At 39.4% G+C, this 14,941-nt stretch overlaps 1 protein-coding gene across 1 annotated transcript in view; it reads right to left on the bottom strand.

Annotated features, from left to right (window-relative positions):
- Positions 1–5,704: 5,704 nt before the first annotated feature.
- The window catches only part of slc12a2 (solute carrier family 12 member 2), a 118,479-nt gene continuing 109,242 nt past the window's right edge, over positions 5,705–14,941 (bottom strand). The window contains exons 25-27 of the mRNA XM_061876884.1: positions 14,495–14,630; positions 12,217–12,284; positions 5,705–6,706 (exon numbers count right to left, since the gene is read on the bottom strand). Of these exons, the coding sequence (XP_061732868.1) occupies positions 6,571–6,706; positions 12,217–12,284; positions 14,495–14,630 (340 nt within the window). The 3' untranslated portion in view covers positions 5,705–6,570. The remainder of the gene's footprint in view (positions 6,707–12,216; positions 12,285–14,494; positions 14,631–14,941) is intronic.

Here is a 14,941-nt window from a genome sequence, read left to right as displayed (position 1 = left end):
AAATAATGAAATGGAGTCTTTCAATGGAGAGATGGGACTTTTATTACAAGTAGGCGGCACAAGTTAAAATGCATAGAGGTAAGTTTGCTGCTGACATTTTAATGACAACATTCTTCACAACTACAAGTCTTCAAGAGTGACGTCTATTTTCCAGCCACACTTGGTTAAACATCCAGATGACAAACGAGGGGGAAAGGGGGGGGGGGGGGGGGCAGCGCAGGTCAACTTTTAAGTGTATTGTGAGGCTAATGCTGGAATGTTCTGTTGACTCACAGCTGGACCAGCAACTAGCAGAGTTACAGTAGTAAGCCTTACAAGAGACTTACAGTGGGGCGAAAAAGTATTTAGTCAGCCACAGATTGTGCAAGTTCTCCCACTTAAAATGATGACAGAGGTCTGCAATTTTCTTCATAGGTACACTTCAACTGTGAGAGACAGAATGTGAAAAAAAAATCCAGGAATTCACATTGTAGGAATTTCAAAATAATTTATTTGTAAATTATGGTGGAAAATAAGTATTTGGTCAACCATTCAAAGCGCTCACTGATGGTAGGAGGTTTTGGCTCCAAATCTCACGATACATGGCCCCATTCATTCTTTCCTGAACACGGACCGATCGTCTTGTCCCCTTAGCAGAAAAACAGCCCCAAAGCATGATGTTTCCACCTCCATGCTTCACAGTAGTTATGGTGTTCTTGGGATGCAACTCAGTATTCTTCTTCCTCCAAACATGACGAGTTGAGTTTATACCAAAAAGTTATATTTTGGTTTCATCTGACCACATGACATTCTCCCAGTCCTCTGCTGTATCATCCATGTGCTCTCTGGAAAACTTCAGACGGGACTGGACATGCACTGGCTTAAGCAGGGGGACACATCTGGCACTGCAGGATTCGATTCCCTGTCGGCGTAGTGTGTTACTGATGGTAACCTTTGTTACTTTGGTCCTAGCTCTCTGCAGGTCATTCACCAGGTCCCCCCATGTGGTTCTGGGATTTTTGCTCACCGTTCTCATGATCATTTTGACCCCACGGGATGAGATCTTGCGTGGAGCCCCAGATCGAGGGAGATTATTAGTGGATAATTACTCCCACAGTTGATTTTTTTTTACACCAAGCTGCTTGCCTATTGTAGATTCACTCTTCCCAGTCTGGTGCAGGTCTACAATTCTTTTCCTGGTGTCCTTCGACAGGAGATGTGTGGGTCGGATCACAGCCGACTCTTTTCACCCTGGACATAAAATATTCTCCCCTCTTCCCTCAGGCAGGAGACTACGGTCCATCCAGACCCACACCTCCCGCCACTTGAACAGTTTTTTCCCCTCGGCCATCAGACACATGAACAATAACAAGATCTGATAGCTCAGTTACAGCTCATGTTATTCTATTCCATGTTATATGTCTTTTATGTTGCACGACTGCGCCAGGTAAAATTCCGAGTTTGTGAGCCCGTTCTCAAACAATGGCAATACAACTTTTCTCATTTATATAGCCCTAAATCACTAGTGTCTCAAAGGGTTGCACAAACCACAAAGCTTTACCAAACTGTGAGGCTGTGGACAGGTGTCTTTTATACAGATAAGTTCAAACAAGTGCCATTAATACAGGTAACGAGTGGAGGACAGAAGAGTTTCTTAAAGAAGGTCTGTGAGAGCCAGAGATCTTCCTTGTTTGAAGTGACCAAATACTTATCTTCTACCATAATTTACAAATAAATTGTTTTAAAATTCCTACAATGTGAATTCCTGGATTTTTTTTTCACATTCTGTCTCTCACAGTTGAAGTGTACCTATGATGAAAATTACAGACCTCTGTCATCATTTTAAGTGGGAGAACTTGCACAATCGGTGGCTGACTAAATACTTTTTTGCCCCACTGTAGTTGTGGACGGAGATATAGAGTACAGTACATATATGTGTGGTAGTGTAGTACAGTGGAACCTGTTTAGGTCAACTTTCCTCAGCGGTTGTCGGCAGGGGTGTCCTGATACAACTTTTTCAGCACCGATACCGATATTGGAGCCTTGAGTATTGGCCGTAACGGATATTGCTATGATATCAGCAGAAATCATACACACTTTTATTATTTTATAGTGTGGAATGTTAGAAAAGGTCTATTTTCGCCATGCTCTAATGTTTGACGACAATAAAAGGGTTCCATTCTATTCTTATGCTGTCTTTAAGTTAAAGTAAAGTGATAATTGTTTTGTGGCAAAACCGAGTGGTCCTAATAATTCACTGAGTTATTAAGCTTGTCACGACGCAGTTAGTTGAATGATGCGGACACGCTTGTTACTGGATACTTTCTAGTACACTTCTACTTTTTTTGAGTTTGTATGTGTAAGTAATATGCAACTACAAACCCCGTTTCCATACAACTTGGGAAATTTTGTTAGATGTAAATATAAAAAGAACACAATGATTTGCAAATCATTTTCAACCCATATTCAGTTGAATATGCTACAAAAACAACATATTTGATGTTCAAACTGATAAACATTTTTTTTGTTGTTGCAAATAATCATTCACTTTAGAATTTGATGCCAACAACACGTGACAAAGAACTTGGGAAAGGTGGCAACAAATACTGATAAAGTTGAGGAATGCTCATCAAACACTTATTTGGAACATCCCACAGGTGTGCAGGCTAATTGGGAACAGGTGGGGGCCATGATAGGGTATTTAAACAGCTTCCCAAAAAATGGTCAGTCTTTCACAAGAAAGGATGGGGCGAGGTACACCCCTTTGTCCACAACTGCATGAGCAAATAGTCAAACAGTTTAAGAACAAAGTTTCTCAAAGTGCAATTGCAAGAAATTTAGGGATTTTAACATCTACAGTCCATAATATCATCAAAAGCTACAGAGAATCTGGAGAAATCACTCCACGTAAGCGGCATGGCCGGAAACCAACATTGAATGACCGTGACCTTTGATCCCTCAGACGGCACTGTATCAAAAACCGACATCAATCTCTAAAGGATATCACCACATGGGCTCAGGAACACTTCAGAAAACTACTGTCACTAAATACAGTTTGTCGCTACATCTGTAAGTGCAAGCTAAGCTCTACTATGCAAAGCGAAAGCCATTTATCAACAACATCCAGAAACGCCCAAGATCATTTAAGATGGACTTCCCGTGTTGCAGCCATGAAATTCAGAGTTAATTATTATTTGCAAAAAAAAAAAAAAGGTTCATGAGTTTGAACATCAAATATTTTGTCTTTGTAGTGCACTCAACTGAGTATGGGTTGAAAAGGATTTGCAAGTCATTGTATTCCGTTTGTATTTACATCCAACACAATTTCCCAACTCATTTGGAAACGGGGTTTGTATAATGGATTTATACTTTATAAGTGTGTATGGGGGGGAGGAGCGAACAACATCCAGATAGCGACTCATATTATTTTGAATTAATTCAAAATGTTGAAGAATTGACTTTTAATAAGCCAATTTTTAGGCTTTTAATTCACTTTTAGTATAGGTCAGCAGCCAAGAAGAGCTTTAGTAACTAGTAACCTGTTTTAAGTTAAAGTAACAATGATTGTCACACACACACAAAGTGTGATAAAATGTGTCCTCTGTATTTGACCCATCACCTTTTTCACCCTGTGGGAGGTGAGGGGAGCAGTGGGCAGCAGAGGGGGCCGCACTCAGGAATCATTTTTGGTTATTTTACCCCCAATTCCAACCCTTGATACTGAGTGCCAAGCAGGGCGGTAACGGGTCCAATTTTTATAGTCTTTGGTATGACTCGGCCGGGGTTTGAACTCACGACCTACCGATCTCAGGGCGGACACTCTAACCACTGGGCCACTGAGAAGGTTTGAAAATGTTTTATCATTTATGAAAAAAAATATATATTGCAAGTCAGTTTGGATTGAGGATCGAGTCTGAGTCGAATCGCAACCCCAAGAAATTGAATCATGAGTTGTGCTACTTTCGACTGCAATATTGTTAATGAAGTAAACTTTTTGTCAGGCTTTCCCCTGACAGTTTGTCTGTGTTTTAATTTTTTCCTCTGCATTTGTCTGTTTCCTCGGTGTTTGGTGTCTCCTGTCTAGTGCTCTTCTTTTGTCAGTTTCCTGTCTTGTTCCCTGAGTGCTGTGTTCCTCCTCAGCTGCGGCTGATTGGCACCTGGCCACACCAGTTACCAATCAGCCTGCTCCTATTTGTACCTACTTTGTCTTGTGTCAGTTGCTGGATCATTGTATTGTCGTTGCCACATGTCACTCTTGTCGTGCTACCTGTCATGTCGTTTTGTTACAGCTACTACCTGTCGTGCTCCATTTTGTCCTGGTCGTCGTAGCGGTAAGTTGTTTCTGTTAGCATTAGTTATTTCCAGTTTTTCTGTTTGCTATCCACTAGATTCCATTCTAAATTTCCTTTTTGTTTTCTAGCTTCCAGTGCTAGCTCCCTTAGTTTGTTATTCCGCCCACGTGCATGCTTTCTGTTTGTTCTTGTTTAGTTTTAATTAAATCATGTTTTCATATTCTATGCCTGCCTCCGTCTCTGCATCTTGGGGTTCATCAACAAATAACTCTGACACTTTTAACACACATATCTAGCTTGTGGAATATTTTGTTGCTTAGCTATTGGGTAGCTGCTCGCTCCTAGTAGCCTTCCATGTTTACATTTTGTTAATGACTTGACTAAAATACAGGGGGAAAAAACTGTGTGCTTATTGGAGGATATTTACTGTAGATGTGAACTGTCTGTCTACAAGTAAACATACTGCAGGATTGCTTGTAGCGGACAGTTTACATTCCGTATTTTTCGGAGTATAAGTCGCACTGCAGTATAAGTCGCATTTTTGGGGGAAATTCATTTGATAAAACCCAACACCAAGAATAGACATTTGAAAGGCAATTTAAAATAAAGAATAGTGAACAACAGGCTGAATAAGTGTACGTTATATGATGCATAAATAACCAACTGAGAAGGTGCCTGGTATGTTAACGTAACATATTATGGTAAGAGTCATTCAAATAACTATAACATATAGAACATGCTATACGTTTACCAAACAATCAGTCACTCCTAATTGCTAAATCCGATGAAATCTTATGCGTCTACTCTCTTACATGAATGAGCTAAATAATATTATTTGATATTTTACGGTAATGTGTTAATAATTTCACACATAAGTCGCTCCTGAGTTTAAGTCGCACCCCTGGCCAAACTATGAAAAAAACTGCGACTTACAGTCCGAAAAATACGGTACTTGTTTTTTTTCCTGATATCAGACCAATATCAATTATCGGATCGGGACACCCCAAAACTAGCTATTGCTTGCATACACACATGAGACATGAAATGGAAGATAATCATTTTTGAGTTTGTTGACATTTAAAATGCTGTGTGTTCTAAGCTATAAAAAGGAGATTGAAAGAGCAGTGTAGAACTGTTACCACGAAAGAAGACATTACCTTTCTTTCCTGTCGCCCGTCATTTGGCATAAGCACACATTCACTTTTGCAAAATCATGCAAGCAAGAATAATAGTCATAATAAGGTAACCCCTACGAACATGGTGGACCAGGACTTCAGGAGTTGGACAAAAACTGGATCCACTATATAGTGAAAAGATGTGAGAAATCCATCACTTGGTAATTGTGCTATTAAGGCTAACTTATTACTAATTTATTGGGTAGTGGAGTTTTTTTTTTTCCCCAAAGGACAAACAATGCAAGAAACAAAAGCATGTATTGAAGGAAATCATTTAGTGAACCAGCAGCTACATAGGAGGCTACTTTTCAAGTGACAGATACAATTCACCAAAAAATGTTCTATGGATGTCCGGCACGTTTGCCTATGAGCTTACCGTAATAGTGTCTTTCTGCATCAAAAACAAGAAGATCTTGAAAAAGGAAGACTAAAAAGAGTATAGAAAGAAAACCGTGTTGGCCCCAGACACAGGTTGACAAAAGGGGGAAATAACTGTTCAATAAATCCATGCAAATTCATTCTACTATGAAAAAATCAAGTTTGAAAATCATTGACCTAACTATGAAGCAATATAATAAGTCATCTTATAATCTACAGAATAATATCTGATTCAACTGGAAGGCACATCCATAAGGCTTTTTAAAAAGTGTTGTGAAGCATTCTTTCGTCATGCTTCTCTCCAAATATTCCAGCGAGGGGAATCGTTGCTGCTTCAACGTCAAAACTCAATCCAATTGGTTTTATAACAAGTGTGACCACAAAAGTATTCGACGTTACATGGGTGCAAAAGTACTGCTTTTAAAACCAGAGCCCGGTCGTTTCCACGTATGAATCAGAAGAGATAAATAGAAAGGAACAAATATAGAGGAAGAGTTGGTTTATATTAAAAACCCTCCAACTCAACTTCAACTAAGTGTCTTTTCCCATCACAATCCATTCCTTAACGTTACTATTGGCGCTTTGTTTGAGAACATAGCCGTGAAATATAATAATATCTCCTCACGTGTGCATGGTACATATGTTTGGACTGGAACTGGAAGGTATATATATATGAATATATATATTTATAAAAGTGGGTCCACTAACAGACACTAGGTGGATGAGATACATTCTCCTTGTGTAATTTAAGAGTAGAAGGTTAGGACGCTCTGGTGGTTGCCACGCACCAGCAGGATGGGTGGCAGATCCTTGGACAACACCTCCAGCCAGGCCATGTACAGAGCACTGGACACTGCACCTTTCCTGGCCAATGGTAGGCTTCTGTTGGGGTCAAACACAAACAAGATCACTTGACTTACATTTGGAAAAACGCAGGGTAACATGAAAACATTAGCCCCTTTCCCACCAAAAGTTCAGGAATTTTTAGTCCCCAGAACGACAATGTTCCTGTGGCCTTATATGCCTTGTTTTTCCACATTTTAGGCTATTTACAAACCCCATTTCCATATGAAATGGGAAATTGTGTTAAATGTAAATATAAATGGAATACAATGATTTGCAAATCATTTTCAACGCATATTCAGTTAAATATGCTACAAAGACAACATACTTGATGTTCAAACTGATAAACATTTGTTTTTTGCAAATAATCATTAACTTTACAATTTGATGCCAGTAACACGTGCCAAAGAAATTGGGAAATGTGGTAATAAATACTGATTAAGTTGAGGAATGCTCATCAAACACTTATTTGGAACATCCCACAGGTGTGCAGGCTGATTGGGAACCGGTGGGTGCCATGATAGGGTATTTAAACAGCTTCCCAAAAAATGCTCAGTCTTTCACAAGAAAGGATGGGGCGAGGTACACCCCTTTGTCCACAATTGCGTGAGCAAATAGTCAAACAGTTTAAGAACAACATTTCTCAAAATGCAATTGCAAGAAATTTAGGGATTTCAACATCTACGGTCCATAATATCATCAAAAGGTTCAGAGAATCTGGAGAAATCACTCCACGTACGCGGCATGGCTGGAAACCAACATTGAATGACCGTGACCTTCGATCCCTCAGCCGGCACTGTATCAAAAACCAACATCAATCTTTAAAAGATATCATCCCCTTGGGCTCAGGAACACTTCAGGAAACCACTGTCACTAAATACAGTTTGTCGCTACATCTGTAAGTGCAAATTAAAGCTTTACTATGCAAAGTGAAAGCCATTTACTGTATCAACAACATCCAGAAACGCCGCCGGCTAGTCTAGGCCCGAGATCATCTAAAATGGACTGATGCAAAGTAGAAAAGTATTCTGTGGTCTGACGAGTCCTCATTTCAAATTGTTTTTTTGGAAATATTCGACATCGTGTCATCCGGACCAAAGGGGAAGCGAACCATCCAGACTGTTATCAACGCAAAGTTCAAAAGCCAGCATCTGTGACGGTATGTGGATGCTTTTGTGCCCAAGGCATGGGTAACTTACACATCTGTGAAGGCACCAATAATGCTGAAAAGTACATACAGGTTTTGGAACAACATATGCCGCCATCTAAGCGCTGTCTTTTTCATGGACGCCCCTGCTTATTTCAGCAAGACAATGCCAAGCCACATTCGGCACGTGTTACAAAAGCGTGGCTTCAAACAAATAAAGTGCGGGTGCTTTCCTGGCCCGCCTGCAGTCCAGACCTGTCTCCCATCGAAAATGTGTGGTGCATTATGAAGCGTAAAATACAACAGCGGAGACCCTGGACTGTTGAACGACTGAAACTCTACATAAAACAAAAAAGGGAAAGAATTTCACTTTCAAAGCTTCAACAATTAGTTTCCTCAGTTCCCAAACGTTTATTGAGTGTTGTTAAAAGAAAAGGTGATGTAACACAGTGGTGAACATGCCCTTTCCCAACTACTTTGGCACGTGTTGCAGCCATGAAATTCTAAGTAATTATTTGCAAAAAAAATAAAGTTTATGAGTTTGAACATCAAATATCTTGTCTTTGTAGGGCATTCAATTAAATATGGGTTGAAAAGGATTTGCAAATCATTGTATTCCGTTTATATTTACATCTAACACAATTTCCCAACTCATATGGAAACAAGGTTTGTATTTAAGTTACACTGCGACTGTCTATAGGATTCCTATAATTTTCATTAAGTTTCTTCTTCCTGTCACAAATCGCAGTTTCTTAAAACCCATTAAATATATTTTTGGCCTAAATTAGGTGTTAAACTAAGTTTGACTAATGTCTTAAATGTGTAACAGTGCAGTATTTGTATTATTTTCTATTATTTTCATGTTGTAGCCATTTATCAAGACATTTAAGTGGTACTTAAAGGGGACCTATTATGCAAAACCAACTTTTCTTACCTATTGCTTGGATTTAACCTACTCAGTGGCCTTGTGGTTAGAGTGTCAGCCTTAAAATCGCTAGGTCGTGAGTTCAAACCCCGGACTATAAAAATGGGACTCATTACCTCCCTGCTTGGCACTCAGCATCAAGGGTTGGAATTGGGGGTTAAATCACCAAAATGATTCCCGGGCGCGACCACCGGTGCTGCTCACTGCTCCCATCAGCTCCCAGTGGGTGATCAAGGGTGATGGGTCAAATACAGAGAATAATTTCACCACACCTAGTGTGTGTGTGAAAATCATTGGTACTTTAACTTTTTAACTTTACATGACGTCATGTCTGGCTGATGCACGTATTGCTCATTAAATATACGTGGTGGTCCAGCCAGCGTCTGTTTTCAATGGGTTCTTGGCACCATTTATGCCTTCCTCGAAGAAAAATGCACTATGCCTGCGTTGTTTTTGGCGGTACAAACCGCTCAAAACGCAAAAAAAAAATTGTTTCTTCAGAGCTCCTCGAGAGGTAATCAGGAAGGATTGAAGAGAATAAGATTTTAATAAAAACGAGAAAAAGTAGCACACACTCCAGTCCAATGAAACCGAGCCAAAGAATGCACAGCACACAGTTTGCAGTGATCACTTTGATAAAGGTTTGTTTGATATACTTTTTACGTGTATTATTTCCCATTTAAGTATTATCTTGATATTATTTGTATTTCTTAAGACACATTTGCTACAAGTGTTTACAAAAGCACCAACGTGGCGTGTCTAAATAGAACAAAGCAAATGTGAACAAAACCTAAAAGTGTTAAGCTTTTACCAAAGGCAGCCATCATAAATAAAGCTTTTAGCACATACACAATGTTGGCATCCATAGTTATATTTTGATAAAGATGGGGGAAAACGGGCTTCACGGTGGCAGAGGGGTTAGTGGGTCTGCCTCACAATACGAAGTTCCTGAAGTCCTGGGTTCAAATCCAGGCTCGGGATCTTTCTGTGTGGAGTTTGCATGTTCTCCCCGTGAATGCGTGGGTTCCCTCCGGGTACTCCGGCTTCCTCCCACTTCCAAAGACATGCACCTGGGGATAGGTTGATTGGCAACACTAAATCGGCCCTAGTGTGTGAATGTGAGTGTGAATGTTGTCTGTCTATCTGTGTTGGCCCTGCGATGAGGTGGCAACTTGTCCAGGGTGTACCCTGCCTTCCGCCCGATTGTAGCTGAGATAGGCGCCAGCGCCCCCCGCGACCCCGAAAGGGAATAAGCGGTAGAAATGGATGGATGGATGGGGGAAAACATGCATGCTCGTATAATTGGGCAAGACATTATTGTATTCATCTCAGCATTTAAGATAGTAATTAGCACGCTTGCGTCCTTTCTAGGAAATTAGCATGATCAACGGTTTAGCTCGGTTGGTAGAGCGGACGTGCCAGCAACTTGAGGGTTGCCGGTTCGATTCCTGCATCCGCCATCCTAGTCACTGCCGTTGTGTCCTTGGGCAAGACACTTTACCCACCTGCTCCCAGTGCCACCCACACTGGTTTGAATGTAACTTAGATATTGGGTTTCACTATGTAAAGTGCTTTGAGTCACTAGAGAAAAAGCGCTATATAAATATAATTCACTTCACATTCACTTTTTTTAATGTGCGGTTATCGATAACTTTATTTTGAGCAGGACAGTTTCATAGAAGTGCCTTTGGACAACAACTCTGTTAGGTTTTTTTTTATTTTATCACCTGATGATTTTAAAGCCAGGTAAGTATTTTGTAGATGTTAACAATTTATCTGTACTATTCCTTTATGTTGTGTCTTCAACTGAAAGAAGAGAATAGACATGTTGAAGTTGCGAGCAACATGTGGAGATTGAAGCAGGAACCGTCAGGTTGCTGGCACGGCCACTCTCCCAACCGCGCCACCCCGTGCCCACGCCTGTTCCTTTTTTTGGCAACAATTCCTCTTTGGGTTTTGTTGTTTTACCTTCAATTGTATTTTCTGTATTCGCAATGTTGTTGACATTCATGCTCCAGATTGCTGTCACTGTAAAGATGTTTCAAGTGACGTAAAAGTGCTCCTGCAAAGATCCAGTGTTGCTGCTGTTACATTATCCGCAGCCTAGATATTAAAACTATGGTATAAACAATAGAGAATGATAACGTACAATAGCCTTTTTATGTTGCTCTACGATATATATCGTAATATCGCACAGCATTACCACAAAAAAAATCTTAATGGCTACCTTGAACTTTTCCAGCTCTTAAGTGAACCTTTTTACCTTATTATTTTTTGTTTGAACGGGTGTTTGAAAACACGGTTTTACCTTGGTTTTCTTATTTCCTACTTTTCACATAATTATTTTATCAACAAAATGTTTCACCAATTGTTTGCCCCAGTTTTTGTATAGGCCATTTTGAACTTCATGTGTTGGTGACTCAGTCGCTGTACCTTTTGGGGCCAAAATTGGCATACTTTTGGTGCAGTAAAAAAGTAAAAAAAAATTCAAAATAAAAAAAATGCATCACTTTATGAGTGGGGAACCTTTCGGATCTCAAATATATTTAGTAATGGTAAATGGTTGTACTTGTATAGCGCTTTTCTACCCCTTTTTAAGGAGCTAGGGTGAAGTGTCTTGCCCAAGGACACAACGGACGTGACTAGGATGGTAGAAGGTGGAGATTGGTAGGATTTTATTTGACTTTTCACTGTGATTATTCAAAAATATTAAATAATTAAAATCAATGGTGTCCTGCATTATTGATCTTTGAGGGCTTTAATTGCTAAATAAAGGAACTCTCCTGAAGGAATTAATAAAGTACTATCTATCCATCTAAATACTGCATATTTCAGTTTTACCATAAAAAACAAAGTTGTCTTTGACAGAAAAGGCATACAACCTTATTTGTTTTACTTTATAACAACCTTAAGTTGATATAGAGATTTACTGTAAGCATTAAATAAAAAAAAATAATAATAATTTGACTTATTTTTAACATTTTAGTGACTGACACGCTCTATGCTCCCAAGGAGCCCTAAGGATAAAAAAAAAAAATCAATTTATTTTGCTATGGTTTGAAAATGAAAAATATAAAAATGGCCTCTGCGTGCTTAAATTTTTCCGTGTGCGGCCCACTGTGGAAAAAGTTTGGACACCCCTGCTCTACACCCATTGCCGTCTTTGCCAACAATAAAAAGGTAAATCTGAGGTCAAAAGTTTATTCAATGATTACATGTTTTCACATTGTTTTCCGCAAGTACAACTATAGTATTTTTTTTTCCCTATAGTTGGGTCTTAAAACGGGTTGATAAATAAAACCTAGCAAGGTACTACTTTTTGAGGGGAAATATAAAAGTTCCTGCAGTGGAAAAGGCTTGTAAAGTTTTTTTTTCATTTTACTTTAATGTAGCAGCCATAAAACATCTTACCCCAAAGCCTGTCTTCACAGACATACACACAAACATGCACCTGCGCACAAACAATGAACAGCTTACATGACAATGAGGTTTGCTGTGCTGGAGTGCTCCTTCAGTAGTTCGTTGAGTCTGATCTGACGACTCGTCTGAAAAACAAGATAAAACAAATCTAACCACGATAGCAACTGTTGAGGGTGGTAAGGGCTGTGCCAGCAACTAGAGGGTTCTAGGTTTGATCTCTGCTTCTGCTATCCTGGTCACAGCTGTTGTGTCCTTGGGCAGGACGCTTCACCCACTTGCTCCCAAAGCCACCCACACTGGTTTAAATGTAACTTAGATAATGGGTTTCACTACATAAAGCGCTTTGAGTCACTAGAGAAAAGCGCTATATACTGCAAATACAATTCATTACACTTCAACAATTTGGCCTTTTTAAGTGCAATGTCTAAATACTACTGACAGTGCATTTAATAATAATAATAATAATAATAATAATAATAATAATAATAATAATAATAATAGATAGTATTCCTTTTGCACAACTTCTCAATGTGAACTAAGGCCAAATAATGCAATATGGTATTTTCATAAAGCATAAAAATGGTCTACCAACCAAAATAATGCTGTCAACATTTTTACAACATAAATGAAAACACATATTGATCCTGTTTAGTTCCTTGGCATGAGCTGGGTGACTTGCAATTATCTGTTAAAACACTTGAGGGCAGTGTTTTCCTACTATAGTTGACTTACTACTGAGCTTTCTGTGTAGTAGTAAACAGTGTTAACTGAAACAACACCCTAATAATTATAATAATGAATGACATTTATATAGCGCTTTTTTCTAGTGACTCGAAGCTCATTATACTGGAAACACTTTATATAGTCACACTATGGTGTGGTAAGTTACATTTGTAGTCACAGCTGCCCTGGGGTAGACTGACAAAAACGTGGTTTCAAATTTGCCCTTGCGACCTCTCCGACCACCACCAAAGATTCATTCACATTCAAAGCGATCCAGTGTGGGCGGCACTGGGAACAAGGTAGGTGAAGTACCTTGACCCAGGACACAAGGCAGGGATTACACTACTACAGACTGGACAAGCTGGTAGAGAAGGCCAGTAACATGGTGGGAGTGGAGCTGGATTCTCTGGCAGTGGTGTCAGAGAGGAGAAGTCTAGCAAAACTCCTGGCCATTATGGACAACACCTCCCACCCACTACACTTGGACCTTGCGGAGAGAATGAGCACGTTCAGTGGAAGGCTCAGACTCCCAAAATGTAACACGGAACGACACAGGAGGTCCTTCATACAGACAGCCATCAGACTGTATAATGCATATGTTCCTTCTTGACTGCACTGAAATGTGGAATATATTTATATTATTAATATATTATATATATTATTTATTATTATTGTCTATTGTGAGCATACTGTGGTGCTGAATTTCCCCCAGGGATCAATAAAGTACTTTCTATTCTATTCTACCCAGGACACAAGGCAGGGATCTGGATGGCGTAAGCTGGATTCGTGCCAGGACCCCTCAAGTTTCTGGACGGCCGCTTTACCATCTGATCCATTCAGTCATTTTTATTGGACATGCTGTTCCGATGTATATCATATTTATACCATAGTCATACACAAGTGCTATATATAATGTACAAAAAACTGCATGTTATTGAAGTTCTTCTGGACTTTGTATATTTTGATGTGTTGTTTAATTTACAATTTATTTATTCTGAATTTGTAAATATTAACAAAAACAAAAAAAAAAAGTGTTGAGAAATAAAACCTATCGACATTATCACTCTAGTGTTGATCATATACTGATATTACGCTTGGTATCCATACTACCGATCAAGCCCTTACATGTTACCGTGACAACACGTCAGTCAGGCTCATGCGTTTTAATAGTGTCACACGTCACAGCATTATTGTGAAGACTTTGAAACCGAAATATTCCGTTATCTACAAACCCCAAAACCAGTGAAGTTGGCACGCTGTGTAAATCGTAAATAAAAACAAAATACAATGATTGGCAAATCATTTTCAACCTACCGTATTTCCTTGAATAGCCGCCGGGGCGCTAATTAATTTAAAACCTCTTCTCACTCCTGCGCTTATTCAAGGCATGCGGTAAAAGTAAGCAGGCGCTAATAGTTTTAAAACCTCTTCTCAGCCCTGCGGTTATCAATGGCATGCAGTAAAAATTGAGCCAAATATTTTTTTCTACCTAGGGGGAGCGTGATAGACAATATTTGAGAAGCAAATATTGTCATAATGCATGGTTAAAACGATCATGTACAATCATATTTGTGTGTAATCAAATACCAAACAAAATGATTACTTTACAAACCTTTGCACGATAAAGCTCCAACTCATTGTCAGTAATCCTCCATGGTTCGCTGTTTTTCAGATGCTCAGCTGCCTCCTGCTCCATGTCGTCTTCTTTCAACCGATAGGGCTCAATCAGCTCCTCAAAGGCCGCCACGCTGCACAAAAGAGAGAACATTCCCACGCATTACATAATACTACAAGTTACAGCGACGAGAAATCATTTCATGAAAAAAGACATAACTTTAACGTGATGAGCACCAGAGACCATCAACTTTAGGAAGACCGCCATAATGAAATAAAACAAAACTAAAACTTGAGGTTGGCAACACAGTGGCGTACACCCAAGCGGTAAAGAACATCTATTCATTAACTACAAACAATTGTCAGGTTTTGTTGCATCGGACTACTTTTGATTAAAAAACCCCAAAGCCTAGCCATAACAATTGAAACAAACTAAATAATCTAC

This window comes from Nerophis ophidion, linkage group LG17 (assembly GCF_033978795.1).
Source record: "Nerophis ophidion isolate RoL-2023_Sa linkage group LG17, RoL_Noph_v1.0, whole genome shotgun sequence".
Classification (NCBI taxonomy): Eukaryota; Metazoa; Chordata; class Actinopteri; order Syngnathiformes; family Syngnathidae; genus Nerophis; species Nerophis ophidion.
Note: the sequence above shows the minus strand (reverse complement) of the source record. Positions and strands in the feature narration are given on the sequence as shown.